Here is a 14,967-nt window from a genome sequence, read left to right as displayed (position 1 = left end):
CAGACGTCACGAGTAAAATTCTATTTAATTCTACTTCATTTATAAAGCATCAAATACGACACAGTCATTCTGAGGTAGAGGTTCAGGTAGAAACAGACCCTGGTTCAGGCAGAGGTTTAGGTAGAAACAGACCCTGGTTCAGGAAACAGGCCCTGGTTCAGGTAGAGGTTCAGGAAACAGACCCTGGTTCAGGTAGAGGTTTAGGTAGAAACAGACCCTGGTTCAGGAAACAGGCCCTGGTTCAGGTAGAGGTTCAGGAAACAGACCCTGGTTCAGGTAGAGGTTCAGGAAACAGACCCTGGTTCAGGTAGAGGTTTAGGTAGAAACAGACCCTGGTTCGGGAAACAGGTCCTGGTTCAGGTAGAGGTTCAGGAAACAGACCCTGGTTCAGGTAGAGGTTTAGGAAACAGGCCCTGGTTCAGGTAGAGGTTTATGAAACAGGCCCTGGTTCAGGTAGAGGTTTATGAAACAGACCCTGAGAAAACCATGAGAAGAACAGTTTTCCTAATCTTCACACATCTGACTTAATAATTGTTGAAACATCGATTAGATTATCTCTCTTATCTCAACAGGAAGTAGTTTCAAGGCTGTAGAGCAGTTTTGGGCGCCAAGTGGACCATTGACCGTCTCTCGCTGACCCAGTGGGTCAAAATCAAAGAAGAATCACCGTCAAGCTTCGACCGGTTAGAACCAGGAAGTGCTCCGACGTGTGCTGTGGACTCCGTGCGGTCCTCTCGGGTCTGTGGACCGGCCAGGCCTCCCTTTGATTGGCTGAAGAGTTTCCTGGCCGCGGCCGTGTGACTGTCCAGCTCCCACCCCGAGCTGCTACCACGTCTGAGCAGCGGGGGGCAGCACTGAGCCACAAACCGCCCAGCTCATGGAGTTTAGCTCGATGTACCGCTACGTGGGAGGATAATACTGAGGCCCGTTACGCCACCTAGTGGGACAACCTGGGATTACGAGGAGAAACAACCCGAGGGGAAAAAAAACTTGTATCTCTGTTGTTCCGTCACTTTCGTAAAGAAATGAGCTAAAATCGTTCTTTAGAAGCCGCCGGCGCTGTTTTAATGTTCACATCGAGAATCAACCTGCTGCTTTCCTTCACGATCCTAAAAATAGAATTAACTCAGCTGGATTAAAAATAAACAACAACAAACAAACATTGATTTATAACTAGTAGATTCAATATAAATAAAATAAATCCAGAAATGTTGCAGACTTCATACAGACTCTTCTTTTCTTAAATTTCACAGTAAAAGCCTTCCTATAGACTTTATATGTTAAACGTCCAGAGTTAGTTACTAGTGACATTTAACGAGGGACATGTCGACCAGAGTGAATGTATCCCTCTTTTTAAATCTCTCTCTGCTCTCAGATCTGCAATCGTCATTGCTTACCACCCCCCCCCCCCTCCTCCTCCCCCCCCTCCTCCCCCATCAGGCAGGTTATGCAGCATTGAAACAGGAAACCATTGTTTGATCGCTGAGCTCTGTGAAATCAGAGAGAAAGAGCTCTACAAACCTTTTTATGGACTCTGGCGCTTCACGTCCCCGTCGTGTGTCTTATGCGATGTACGCACCGATACCACTTCTCTAAAGTACTAACGTTACAGCTACTTGCCGATACCCAGTACCGATACGAGTAGTTATTAAATCCCATAAAGTCTAATTCGCACTCCATGACGTCACGTAATAGTCCTCGAGTATCGGGGGAGCGTTTTCCGAGTACGAGATCTGATACTGGTATCGGTGTCAGTATCGGTACATCCCTTTGAGCTCATTAATCTGGCCAATCTGTTTCAGCCTCATACTGGATCTCCTTCCATTTGGAATTCTCTTCTTCCATCTCCTTCACTGACATTTGACCTCGATCACCGACAGATAAAGATGTATAAAACAGATCTGTGATGCTTGTCCTTCTTCTTCTCCTCCTCCTCCCCCCGCAGTGCGTATGAAACCAGGCAATGTCCGCCATGGTGTATCCACGTGAAGAAGCCCTGGAGCGCCTGAGCCAGGACGAGATCGTCCTCAACACCAAGGCCGTCATGCAGGGCCTGGAGACGCTGCGCGGCGAGCACGCCCAGCTCCTCAACTCGCTGCTGGACTGCACGCAGCCGCCCGCCGCCCAGGAGAAGTCCGGCCTGCTGCGCAAGAGCATGGAGGCCATCGAGCTGGGGCTGGGGGAGGCTCAGGTGAGAGGCTGGCAGCCACGTCCAGCTACCGATATCCAGTTACTGTAAAAAAAAATTCAGATTTTTCTTTGCTACGCATTTTCTATGAAGCGTAATCCTGCGCAGGATCTCGAGGCGCTGCAGTCAATCCCAGAATATTCTATTACTGAAGAGTTGTTTTCCCCCGTTTCCATGGAGACCGACTCAGAGCGTTTTGTTTTTGGTTTTTGCCGCATTTCCACGGAGATGTAGCATTTTCAAAAAGTTGCGTTTTCCACGGAGACCCAGTGTTTTCAAAAAAGTTGTGATTTTCCCGGTTTTACACGGAGACATAATGTTTACAAAAAGTTGCGATTTCTCCCGTTTTTAAAAAGACGTTGCCGTTGTCTGTTTCCACGGAGTCGCAGCGTTTTCAAAAAGTTGCGTTTGTCTGTTTCTGCAGAGTCGGGAGTATTTTCAAAACGTTATGTTTTCCCCCATTTACATGGTGATGTAATTTTCAAGGAGTTGCGTTTTCCACGGAGACGACGAGTTTTCAAAAAGTTGGGATTTCTCCTGTTTACCTGGAGGTGGAGCATTTTCAAAAACGTATGTTTTCCACCGTTTACATGGAGACGTTGCGTTTTCAAAAAGTTGCGTTGTCCCATTCCCATGGAGACGTAGTGTTTTTAAAAAAGTTTTAGTTTTCCCAGTTTCCACGGAGTCGGGGCGTTTTCGAAAAAGTTCCACCCTCCAGTGGCGCCGAGCTCCGTCGTCGTGTAACCGAACCCCGGAAACTGAATATTTTTGTGTGTTTTTTTCGCTTGACAGCTCCAGCTTGTGTTGTTCAGTTAGAGGTGTCGAGACGGAGGAAGTTCCCGTTTTGTAAATGTAAAAAGTGTCCCCCGCCCACCGCAGGTGATCATCGCCCTGTCGAGCCACCTGAGCGCGGTGGAGTCGGAGAAGCAGAAGCTGCGCGCGCAGGTGCGCCGCCTCTGCCAGGAGAACCAGTGGCTGCGGGACGAGCTGGCCGGGACGCAGCACAAGCTGCAGCGCAGCGAGCAGAGCGTCGCCCAGCTGGAGGAGGAGAAGAAGCACCTGGAGTTCATGAACCAGATCAAGAAGTTCGACGACGACGCCTCGCCGTCCGACGAGAAGAGCCAGAGCTCGGCGGGCGGCGGCGGGGGGGGCGTCGGAGTCCAAGGACAGCCTGGACGACTTGTTCCCCAACGACGACGACCAGGGCCCAGGTAGGACCGAACCAGTCGGAGCCTTTACATACATTTATTTGATTTATTTATTTTCCACTATTTCACTCATGCGACAATGAATTTGACTTGTGCATGAATTATGCAAACTAATGGAAAAAAAAATGTCCCTCTTGGGTCCGTTTTTGCCAGTTAAATATCCGCCGGGAGACATTTAGAGGAGTTTTTACTTCATTTAAGAAGTTTTCAAGCCCAAAAACAAGTAGAGATGAAATTACTACAATTGAATCCTCTGAGGTGGCTCCATGAAGCCTTCACTCAATTTAATTTAAATAAACATGTTCTCTTTCAGAATCACTAAACTCTTGGCTGAACAAGCTTTGATAAAAGGTTAAAAACTAAAATGGGAAAGAAACTAAAAAAACTAAGGTTAAAAACTAAAATGGGGGAAAAAAAGCTTACAAAAACTTAACTAAAGTGGGACAAAAAGCTTAATAACTAAAAATGTTAAAAACTAAAATAGGGGCAAAAAAGCTTTTAAAAATAAATAAATAAAATGGGGGAAAAAAAGTAAAAAAAAAAAAAGTAAAAAAAAAAGCTAAATAACTAAACTAAAAAAAGTTAAAAATAAATAAATACAATAAAATAGGGGGAAAAAAACAAAACATAAAAAAAAAAAAAAAAACTAATAAGGGAAAAGAAAAAGCTAAAAAATATAAATGAAATGAGGAAAAAATGTTCAAGCCACAAGATAGGGTAATGCAAAAACAGCTTTAAAAAAAACTAACTAAAATGACTCCAAAAGAAAAACATAGAAGAAATAAATACGCAAACTGTTTAAAAACAGCCAAAATGCTTGAAACAGCAAAAATTGTCAAATTAAAATGCTGAAAATGAAGAATGGAACTTCTAAAATCGTTTACAAAAACTGCTGGAAACGTAAGGAAACGTTTACCATCCAGTAATTGAAACTTCAGAAATGCGTCATGGGATACAGTTTTTGTACGTATATCAAAATTCTACGTTAAACTTTGGTTTTAAAGGTTAAACGTGTTTTTGTGGCGTCTTCCAGCCCAGCCCAGCGGCGAGGCGGCGGCCCAGCAGGGGGGCTACGAGATCCCGGCCCGCCTGCGGACGCTGCACAACCTGGTGATCCAGTACGCCTCCCAGGGCCGCTACGAGGTGGCCGTGCCGCTGTGCAAGCAGGCGCTGGAGGACCTGGAGAAGACGTCCGGACACGACCACCCCGACGTGGCCACCATGCTCAACATCCTGGCGTTAGTCTACAGGTAGGGGGCGCCAAATCTTACAAAAGAGCGAACGAGTCGTAGTCGGTAATTCCAGTTTACGTCAAATTTATTTGACGGGAAAAGGGACAGCAACAGTTCCTAAAATCTTTCATAGGAGTCTGGGGGCGTGGCCATGGCCATGGAAGTTTGATGCTTCGCCACGAAACAGGAAGTGCAGTGTAAATAGCCTGAACATGGTCCGATCCCGCTCAAACTTCACGCGCTGCATTAGAATCTAAATGCGATCAAATCCATGTGGCGATAACGACCCTCGCACACAGCGCCACCTGCTGGAAACGGGAAGCGCGGTCTACATAACCTGTCCATGCTGCGACTGGCCAAACTTACGTTTCGTTGGGTGACATGATTTGATTTAATTTGACTTTTGTCTTCCAGAGACCAGAACAAGTACAAAGAAGCGGCTCATCTCCTGAACGACGCCCTCGCCATCCGAGAGAAGACGCTGGGGAAGGACCACCCGGCTGTGGCCGCCACCCTCAACAACCTGGCCGTGTTGTACGGGAAGAGGGGCAAGTACAAGGAGGCCGAGCCGCTGTGCAAGAGAGCGCTGGAGATCAGGGAGAAGGTAGCGACCGCCACGTCACGCCCCTTCGGGATTTTCTCGTCTCCGCGTGCGTGAACGTGCCTCGGCGTGTGTTCCAGGTTCTGGGGAAGTACCACCCGGACGTGGCCAAGCAGCTGAACAACCTGGCCCTGCTGTGCCAGAACCAGGGCAAGTACGACGAGGTGGAGTACTACTACAGACGGGCCCTGGAGATCTACGAGTCCAAGCTGGGAGCCGACGACCCCAACGTGGCCAAGACCAAGAACAACCTGGTGAGGGCGCCGGTCGTCTCGGTCCAACCGTCACGGAAACAAGCGATCCAAGAAAATGTCCCTGACTTTTATAGACGACACACAGAATTTTCAGCTTTTTCAGTTTTAAAGTGGCGATTAAATTTCACGGGGATTTTGCTGCCGCCTGGTATCTTCTCCATCTACTTTTTTTTCTTCCTTTTTTTCCTCTATTGTTTTTATTTTTTCACATTTTTTTCCTTTATTTTTCTTTTCTTTCTTTCCCTCCATTTTGTGTTTTTCACCAAAATCCCATCCACCTTAACAGGCCAATTTTTATCCTTTTTATCCTTTTTTTTATTGCTTTTTATTGAAGCCGCGTGTAGCATATTTACTAGTAGGGATGCACCGATATCTGTGTCAGTATTGTATCTGTATCGGTATAGGAATTGGTATCGGTATCGGTATCAGTATTGGTATTGGTATAGGTATTGGTATTGGTATTGATATCAGTTTTGGTACCAGTATTGGTATTTGTATCGGTATTGGTATCAGTATTGGTATTTGTATCGGTATTGGTATTGGTATTGATATCAGTTTTGGTACCAGTATTGGTATTTGTATCGGTATTGGTATAGGTATCGATATCAGTATTGGTATTGGTATCGATATCAGTATTGGTACCAGTATTGGTATTTGTATTGGTATTGGTATTGATATCAGTTTTGGTACCAGTATTGGTATTTGTATCGGTATTGGTATAGGTATCGATATCAGTTTTGGTACCAGTATTGGTATTTGTATCGGTATTGGTATAGGTATCGATATCAGTATTGGTACCAGTATTGGTATTTGTATCGGTATCAGTATTGGTATTGGTATCGATATCAGTATTGGTACCAGTATTGGTATTTGTATCGGTATCAGTATTGGTATTGGTATCGATATCAGTATTGGTACCAGTATTGGTATTGGTATTTGTATTGGTATTGGTATTGATATCAGTTTTGGTACCAGTATTGGTATCGGTGCAGCCCCATTTATCACTTCTCTCTGGGAACTTATTTCTACCTTTTCCAGTGTTTTAACAGTGATTCCTTGTGTTTGTCGTCAGGCCACATGCTACCTGAAGCAGGGGAAGTTCAAAGACGCCGAGTCTCTGTACAAAGAGATCCTGACCAGAGCGCACGAGAAGGAGTTTGGTTCCGTCAACAGTAAGTAACAGATCTCTGTCGATAATTCTTCTCAATGCGAGTCCCGCTCTTCTTGTGGTGGCATGTAAGGATTGAGGTTTGGGTTTGTCCTCGCCCTGATCCCTCACGCCGCTCCCGGTTCCACCGATCAGAGGATTTACTCTGCGATACCGAAGCGGCTTAACGCCGATGTTCCCCTCCCTCCTCCTCCTTCCTCCTCCTCCTCCTCCTCCTCCTCCTCCTCCTCTCCCCGCTTAAGTCCATCAAACCCTCATTTGCTCTGTAGCGCGGCACGAGAGCAGGATAAATCTGGAGTTTAGTGAGCGTTTTGTTGTTATTGCTGTTGTTTTTTTTTTTTAATAAAATCCCTCGTGTTCACAGAGCGGCTTTGCTCTGAGATCCAGGTCAACAACCATGAATCCCGTTTACTCAAACACTCATTTGTGATTTTTGTCCTTCTCCCGCAGACGACAACAAGCCAATCTGGATGCATGCGGAGGAGCGAGAGGAGAGCAAGGTCAGTCGCCTGGATTGACCTTTTCTGTTAATAGCGCTGGCTGGCAGGCGACACGTCACACTAATGGATTTCACGGCCTGATGGGAGTGATGGAGGATGCCTAAAGGGCATGTTTACATTTCCCTCTCTTTACCCAATTTCCATCTCTTGTTTTCTCTCTCAGGGTAAACGCAAGGACTCTGGTCCGTACGTCGAGTATGGCAGCTGGTATAAGGCCTGCAAGGTGGACAGGTGAGACACGCCTTTGAATTCAGTGGAAATATAACACAACTGTGACTTGATGATTTTTAAGCCAGAAATGAACTTTTCTGCACACGTCTGCTATTTAAGGGCTTTTTAATTCTTGTAAGTAGCAGGAGAAATAAAAGCTTTGTTTACTGATATTGTTTCTTTTTAACTCACAGATCAGTAGGGAAATATGTTTTTAACTACCAGTAATCGGCCCCATCATGGCCTCTGGCTCATTTAAATATCGATAAAATATACATTTGGAATGTTTTAACAATGAAGGACTTTTATTTTGAAAGACTTGTGTCTTTTGTTTTGAAAGCCAGCTGATCTCTCATCTAGCTGACCCTTAAATATATATTTTTTAAGGTTTTTAGTGTCACTTTTAGTAAACAAGGACTATTATTTTGAAGGGGTTTGGGATTTTTAATACTTGCAAGTTGCAGGAGAAACAAATGCATTTTTTTTAAAAAAATTATGTTTTTATGGTATCGTTTCTTTTTTAACTGTCAAGTCGGTAGGAAAAGATGTTTTTACTTACCAGCAAGGTAAAAACACATTTGTCTTCTGGTTTGTTGGTTAAAAAGAAACGATACCATGAAGTTAAAACGACAAAATGAACATTATTCACCTTTATAATGGTTTTTATTTGTTCACACACAGATTGAAAGGATATGTTCAGTTTGTGAAGCTCCAAGGGCTTTTTAATCGTCATCAAAACATGCAAAATCTAAAAAAACTATGTAAATAAGAAGCGCTCAGCTCTTTCCTTTCAGGACGATGTCACCAAGTTGCTGCTGAAAATGAACCAGCATGAACATTAATGTGGATAAAAGTTTGTTTAGAAAAGTCTTCAGTCTGTTTGCGAAAGGAAACGCGATTGATATAGATTAAAATTGAATATATGATTGAGATTAATCGAAATTAATCTACAGCAACCCTGTGATTAATCTGGTTAAAATGTATCAACATTTGACATCATTAATTTGAGATAAAATGACTTCCAAGCTTAAAGAATCCAAGAAATTAAACTTTTATTTTAATGTAAAATGGAAAGCTCAAAACATTCAGAATAAATTCACGACTTGTTTTGGTTTATTCTCTGTGCAGAAGTGAGACTTTTAAAGGGAAACATATTTAAAATATTTCTTGTGGTGGAGTAACTCTGACGGTGTTTGTTCCTCCTGACAGTCCCACAGTGAACACCACCCTGAAGAGCCTGGGGGCGTTGTACCGTCGTCAGGGCAAGCTGGAGGCGGCGGAGACGCTGGAGGAGTGCGCCAGCAAGTCACGCAAACAGGTGCAGAGCGCGATTTGAAGATCACCGGGGCGAATGTTTAGTCCTCCAACAGAACCGACGCACGCCGGAGCCGGAGCCATGAACTCGTTTCTTTCCTCAGGGTATCGACGCCATCAACCAGAGTAAGGTGGTGGAGCTGCTGAAGGACGGCGGAGCCGGCGGCGGCGGTGGCGACCGACGGCACAGCAGGGAGGGAATCAACGGACCGGGAGGGCAGCGTGGCGACAACGACGGCGACGACTCGGCCGAGTGGAACGGGGTACGGTGCTCACACCCGGTGGAAGAACTACAACTAGAAACCAAAGTTTCAACATAAAGGCAGTTTCTTTGTCTTTTCTTTCTTTGGAACTTTCATCTTAAAATACAGACATTAGATATTATCCTTCTGTCATTTTTTATTTATTTTGTAAACATATGTTTGTTGGTTTTCACATGAAGTGTTTTCATATAACGTAAAGCCCGGAAACAAATCAGTTTATATATAATACTTTATGTGAGAGCCATTGCGCCAGGCAGTAAAGACTTCTAGGCAGGATGAAGTCGATTTTATTTTAAAGAAACGTTCTGGTGCGAAATGCAGTAAAAAGTCAGAAAAACTTTGATGTTCACGTTGAGCCAGACGACCCGATGGCGATAACCGAGCCGTGGCGTTTGTTCCAATCCCACTTCCAGGACGGTAACGGTTCCCTGCGTCGCAGCGGCTCCTTCGGGAAAATCCGCGACGCTCTGAGGCGGAGCAGCGAGATGCTGGTGAAGAAGCTGCAGGGCAGCGGACCTCAAGAACCTCGGAACCCAGGGTGAGAAAGGTGTCGGTGCAACGTGGCGTCGCTTTTTATTTTAGAACCGCATCACTCCTCCTCTCGGGGATTATTGTGGCTTTTCTACGGTGGCCCAGGAGGGCCGACGGCACAATGCAAAAGTTAGAACACAACAAAACGTCACAATACAACAAAATGTGACAAGTCAACAACAAAACGTTACAATACAACAACAAACAGTTACAATATAACAAAAAGTTACAATGCAACAACAAAAAGTCACATTACAACAACAAAATGTTATAGTACAACAACAAAAAGTTACAATATAACAACAAAAAGTTACAATATAACAACAAAACGTTACAATACAACAACAAAAAGTTACAATATAACAACAAAAAGTTACAATATAACAACAAAACGTTACAATACAACAACAAAAAGTGTGGAATTGTGTTGTTGAGTTGTAACTCTTTGTTGTTGTTGTGCTGTTGGCCCTTCTGGCCCACCGTACTTTTTAGTGCTCAGAATAAGCAAATCAGGCTTCAGTGTATCAGAATAGTAGTTTTTGTGCGTCTGTGTCCTCTTTCTATTCACAAAATGACTAAAAACTCCTTAGAAACTTGGACAAAACAAGTATTTTTGTGGGATTTTACCTCGATACCAGAGATTTTTGAGGCTTTTGTTTTGCTTTCGCCGTCCAGTTTCTACCTGCACATGACGCCGGAGTTTTGAATAAACAAAGATGTCTCCTCTGTGTTTCTTCTAAACAGAATGAAGCGAGCGAGCTCCCTCAACTTCCTCAACAAGAGCACCGAGGAAACCACAGAGGTACGTTCATGGTGCAGCTCGGATATTAACAGTTTATAGTTCTACTCTTGTAGATGATCTGTGTCGCTGCTGATGAAAGTATAGAACCCAACCAGAAATAAAGTTTTTATACTCGAGTACGTCACAAATCCTCTGCTCACACCGAGGGGACTGTGGAAGCAGGATGATACTTCACATTTACTTTATATTCAGATTCTTTTGATGTTAGAAATGTAAAAAAAAAGTTCAGTTATTAAAAGAAAAGTTAACAACGTAAGATCAGCATACAAATTCACCTCACAGTATAAACACCCATAATGCAACAGTTAAAGAAGTTTTTTTTTAAACATTTTACTGTATTTTACAGCAGAAAGTTTCATTAAAATCAGCTTCATGTTGATTTTGTAGTCATTTATAGCAGGATACGCGATGACATGGATACTTTCATAAAATCAAAGAAAAACGTTAAATAATATTTAAATGAATAACCTTTAAGTTTAAAAGTTATTATTAAAATTATATTATTTATTCATTACTATTTAGGTTATTTTGAAAGATAATTAATTTATATTTGAATTATATTCAATTATTTAGTCATGTTTTATTTAATTATTATTCAATTATTAAAGTTATTTTAAAAGGTTATTTATTAATTATATTTACTTAAGATGGTTCGTTTTTGTTTAGGTTATTAGTAGAATTATGTTTATTTAACTATTATTTAGTTATGATTATTTGATTCTTATTTAAAGGTTATTTATTTAATTATTATCATTCAATTATTGTTCAAGTTATTTTAAAAGGTTATTTATTAATTATATTGAATTAAGATGGTTTGAGATTTTTTGGTTTTTATTTGAAGATTATTTATTTAATTATTTAATTATTATTTAGGATTTTATTTAAAAGTTATTATAATGATTGAAAGTGGACTGGATGTGAACTGAAGTGTGTTTGACGCCCCGGGTAGAGATGAGAATTGTGAGCAATCACAATCAAAAAGTGAAAGTGACGTTGAAACTCCTTTACATGAGCAACAACGATTAAGATCAGAGAATTAAAACTCCTTTTAAGCAGAATAACCTTTTGACACTCGTACTTCTTCTATTGTTTTAATTACAAACAAACATTTAATTGAAGATTTTTGGAAAATGAACTTAATGTGAAGTTTACGATCCGTGAATCACATCATTACATCTCCCCGTCTTCAGGACGCCAACTCTGGACTCTCGGACTGCAAAGTACTGAGCGCCAGCAACGTGGACCTCTCCAGACGCAGCTCCCTGATCGGCTAGGTGGCGGCGGCGGCGGCGGCGGTTTGATTCAACGACACTCTCAAAGATCAAACACCTATTTTTTTTTTCTTTTTTTTTTTTTTTTTAAACGAACACTGGAAAGAAAAAAATCGTCGCTTGGAGCCGCTTCGCTCTACAAAACCCGCCGCCATCCACCAGAATATGTAGATCTACACATTATCGAGCATGCTGCTTACTAGAGAGTGGGTTGTACCTGAACGCCTCGTGTGTGTGTGTGTGTGTGTGAGACGCAGAGCGCCGTAGCAGAGCACCGTATTCACTCCGGCGTGCGGACACTCCAGCGTAGGTCGGCCCGCCGCTCAGTTCCAGCAGATATATTGCACTTTGTATAAACCTCCAGTAGCATGACGCTGACCATCCAATCAAAACGCAGATCACTGATAGTTCCAGGAAAAAAAAAAAGGTACGATTTGCGTCTTTTAACAAGCAGAGGAAACGTTCGCACTAACTATCTCAACCTCACTTCTTGCCTTCTTGTTTTGTTTTTTTTTGTTTTTTTTTTATGTATATGATGTTTTAAATTATTTCCTGTTTCATTCTCTGTATATAGAGCACCTTGTTTTTGTTTACACTTTGTTTGGGGAGGGTCAGCTGAGATGAATAAACGAATGAAGGAGAAAAAGAAAAGTGACAGAAGGGTTAAATTGAAATGCTGGATTCTTTACCTCGACTACTGAAGCGTCAGTCTAAACGACAGCAGCGCTTTTAAAAACAATCAATACGAAAGAGAAAGAACTCCGATAACGACTGTAAAGTAAATCCCAATAATCGCATAATCCCTCTATTCTAATAAAACTCATCAAATCGTATCGTCGGTCTTCTAGTTCTGGGTTATTAGAAGAGAAAAGCAGAAAATAAAGAAGATAAAAGCATCAAAACTTCTTACCTGCATGAATGTGAATAATAATAATAATATTATAAAGTGACTCTGTGAAGCCGGAAGTTAAACTACAATCAAAACTTTCAGGGGTTTTATTTCCGGGGCTTTTACCAAACACTTTTGAGAAGCGACTAAAGAACAACTCCACCCTGGTTTTAAAAGTAATCTGATTACTTGCAGCTGAATATTCTCATCGCTTTTGCACGAAGCAATCCTTTTGTGTTTTTTCCGATGCTAACCTGGCGGGAGGTTTACGTGTTCTTCTTTTCAGTTTTTCTTCTTTTGCGTTGAACGTCCTGCAAATCTGAATGTCGCTTTTCACGTCGATTCTTCGTCGCGTCGTACGTAAGGATGGACTTTTTTTTTATTTTTGGTTTTTAACTCCCAATACCAAGAGATCTGACCACCGAATGTACGCATCCGCCGAGGAAACGACACTTCCTGCTGCGACCGGGATTCAAACCCGGGTCCCAACGCTCAAGGTCAAAGGTTAACGCGGCCACCAGGGGGCGACAGTGGTTAACACGGCCACCAGGGGGGGGGGAAATACATGCAGAAAAACGTTTGTTTCCACGTTCTCTATCAACACGGTTTGAAATCCAACAAGTTCTAACATGAACATCCAGTGTGGCTCGTCAGCCGTAACATTATGACCGCTGACAGTGGAGGGGAGGGTGAAAGTTCACGCTGCTTCTCATGGAAGTCTTGGTGAGTTTTGGTGGCAGAAAAGAGGAAATAAAGATCGAGTCCCGACTCTGTTCTGCTTTCTCAATCTGTACGTTCTCTCCAACACGAGAAAAAGAGAGTTTGTGACCCTTTGACCTTTGACCTGACCGATCTAATCGATCGGTCCTCAGACGATGACAAATCATCCCTGATAATTCCATGTGATTGGGGTTAACAGTTTTTGAAAAAAAGTTGGTAAAATACATACAACTTTTATTGGCGAATCTAATTTGAATGTGATTTTATGAACGATTTCTTTTGTGTGTGGGGGAGGGGTCAATTCGAAAGGGTAAAGAGAATGTTTGTTAGTGCTTCGGAGGAAAAGTGCTTTAAGTGTCGTTAGCAGCAAATAATGTAGAGACTTATCAATGTATATGACCTTTCTATGTGTTCTACTGTTTGTCACATGTTCACGATCTCAAGTAGCTTCGATTGAAAGACGCATCGTGGCGCTTCTCCACTAATTCCTCCTCGGCTCGACTCGACTCCACTCGCTATTGACGCGTCTCCACTACGCGTTAGTACCAGGTACCAGGTAACTTTCCAGGTTCCAATCGAGCCGAGGCGAGTAGAACATGTGACAGAAATGAACCCCAGCGACGATATCTGGCGTTTTTCCCTCTGGTGGACGACCAGAGGAGTATCAGGTCTCCGAGCCGCGGTGTTTTGGATTAACTGGTTCCCCTGTTAACTGGTGACTGGCTTCCTCCAGCCTCGTTTTCACAGCAGATGTAAAAAAAAAAAAACAGCGAAAGCCGTTTAACCTCATTTCCATTAAAGTTTAAAGTATCGCGGCGCTTGTTTGTCTGATTTTAACGTCCGCTGCCGCTAACGGCTGGTGGCAGAAGTCACCAGTTAACAGGGGCACCAGTGAAACCGAAACACCGGAGAGTGACGCACTGTCGTACCGATCCACGCTTTGTAATATTATTAATAAACATATAAAAAATATATACTGTTTAATTTATTTTGTGAGCTGATATCCAAACGCACGTTCACTCCGCATCATATTGGGGGAGGTTGCTTGTGCTTATTAAAAACTCTTATGACTCCGCCCACGCGGCGGTGGGACTATATTCTAATGGAGGACGAGTCGAGTCGAGTCGAGTTGAGTAAAGCGCCATTAGTGAATCCGTAGCTGAAGACGCTTCCCAGTATCCACTTCATGTCGATAATACTCACTTATACACTGCAGCGTTTCTGCTCGGCCGCGAAATATCAGGAAATGGATGAAACGCTGAAGGACAAAACTCACGCGGCTGCGTACGTTTCTCCTCCGATCCAAAGCTTGACGGGGTCTGTTTCTCTCGGCGACTTGCTTGGTTGTCTGAATATTCAGTTGGATCTCATGTATTTTATCAAAAAAGCTCAATAAAAACACAAAAATCCCACCTTTTCAAAACTGATTTTCTGGTCTTGAAATGTTTTCATGGAGTGTGTGTGTGTGTGTGTGTGTGTGTGTGTGTGTGTGTGTGTGTGTGTGTGTGTGTGTGTGTGTGTGTGTGTGTGTGTGTGTGTGTGTGTGTGTGTGTGTGTGTGTGTGTGTGTGTGTGTGTGTGTGTGTGTGTGTGTGTGTGTGTGTGTGTGTGTGTGTGTGTGTGTGTGTGTTGTGTGTGAGACCTTTCACAGCTGGCGGTGTTAAGCGTGCACCGTCACAGAGGTGAGACACTTCCTGTCTCATGCACAGCTGAAGAAAAAAAAAAATTGCAAAACACAGCAGAAGTTGGTTTGCTGCTGGAGCGACGGGCTCCAGAGAGACGAGCTGGTGAATGAATGAGTGAATGAAGCGGGATCC

The 14,967-nt window shown here is 43.0% G+C and overlaps 1 protein-coding gene across 1 annotated transcript; it reads left to right on the top strand.

Annotated features, from left to right (window-relative positions):
• Positions 1 to 1,963: 1,963 nt before the first annotated feature.
• Positions 1,964 to 12,375, top strand: klc2 (kinesin light chain 2; the record flags this gene model as incomplete). Its single annotated transcript, XM_080486592.1, is given in 14 exon segments — positions 1,964 to 2,191; positions 3,068 to 3,336; positions 3,338 to 3,399; positions 4,430 to 4,646; positions 5,043 to 5,232; positions 5,310 to 5,483; positions 6,556 to 6,655; positions 7,102 to 7,151; positions 7,315 to 7,382; positions 8,571 to 8,679; positions 8,780 to 8,938; positions 9,352 to 9,476; positions 10,214 to 10,271; positions 11,462 to 12,375. Coding segments are annotated over 14 exon segments (1,893 nt in total). The 3' UTR covers positions 11,546 to 12,375.
• Positions 12,376 to 14,967: the final 2,592 nt, after the last annotated feature.

Source organism: Lipophrys pholis (genome assembly GCF_963383615.2).
Source record: "Lipophrys pholis genome assembly, chromosome: 18".
NCBI lineage: Eukaryota > Metazoa > Chordata > Actinopteri > Blenniiformes > Blenniidae > Lipophrys > Lipophrys pholis.
The sequence above is the reverse complement of the archived record's forward strand: the minus strand, read 5'-3'. Positions and strand labels throughout refer to the sequence as shown.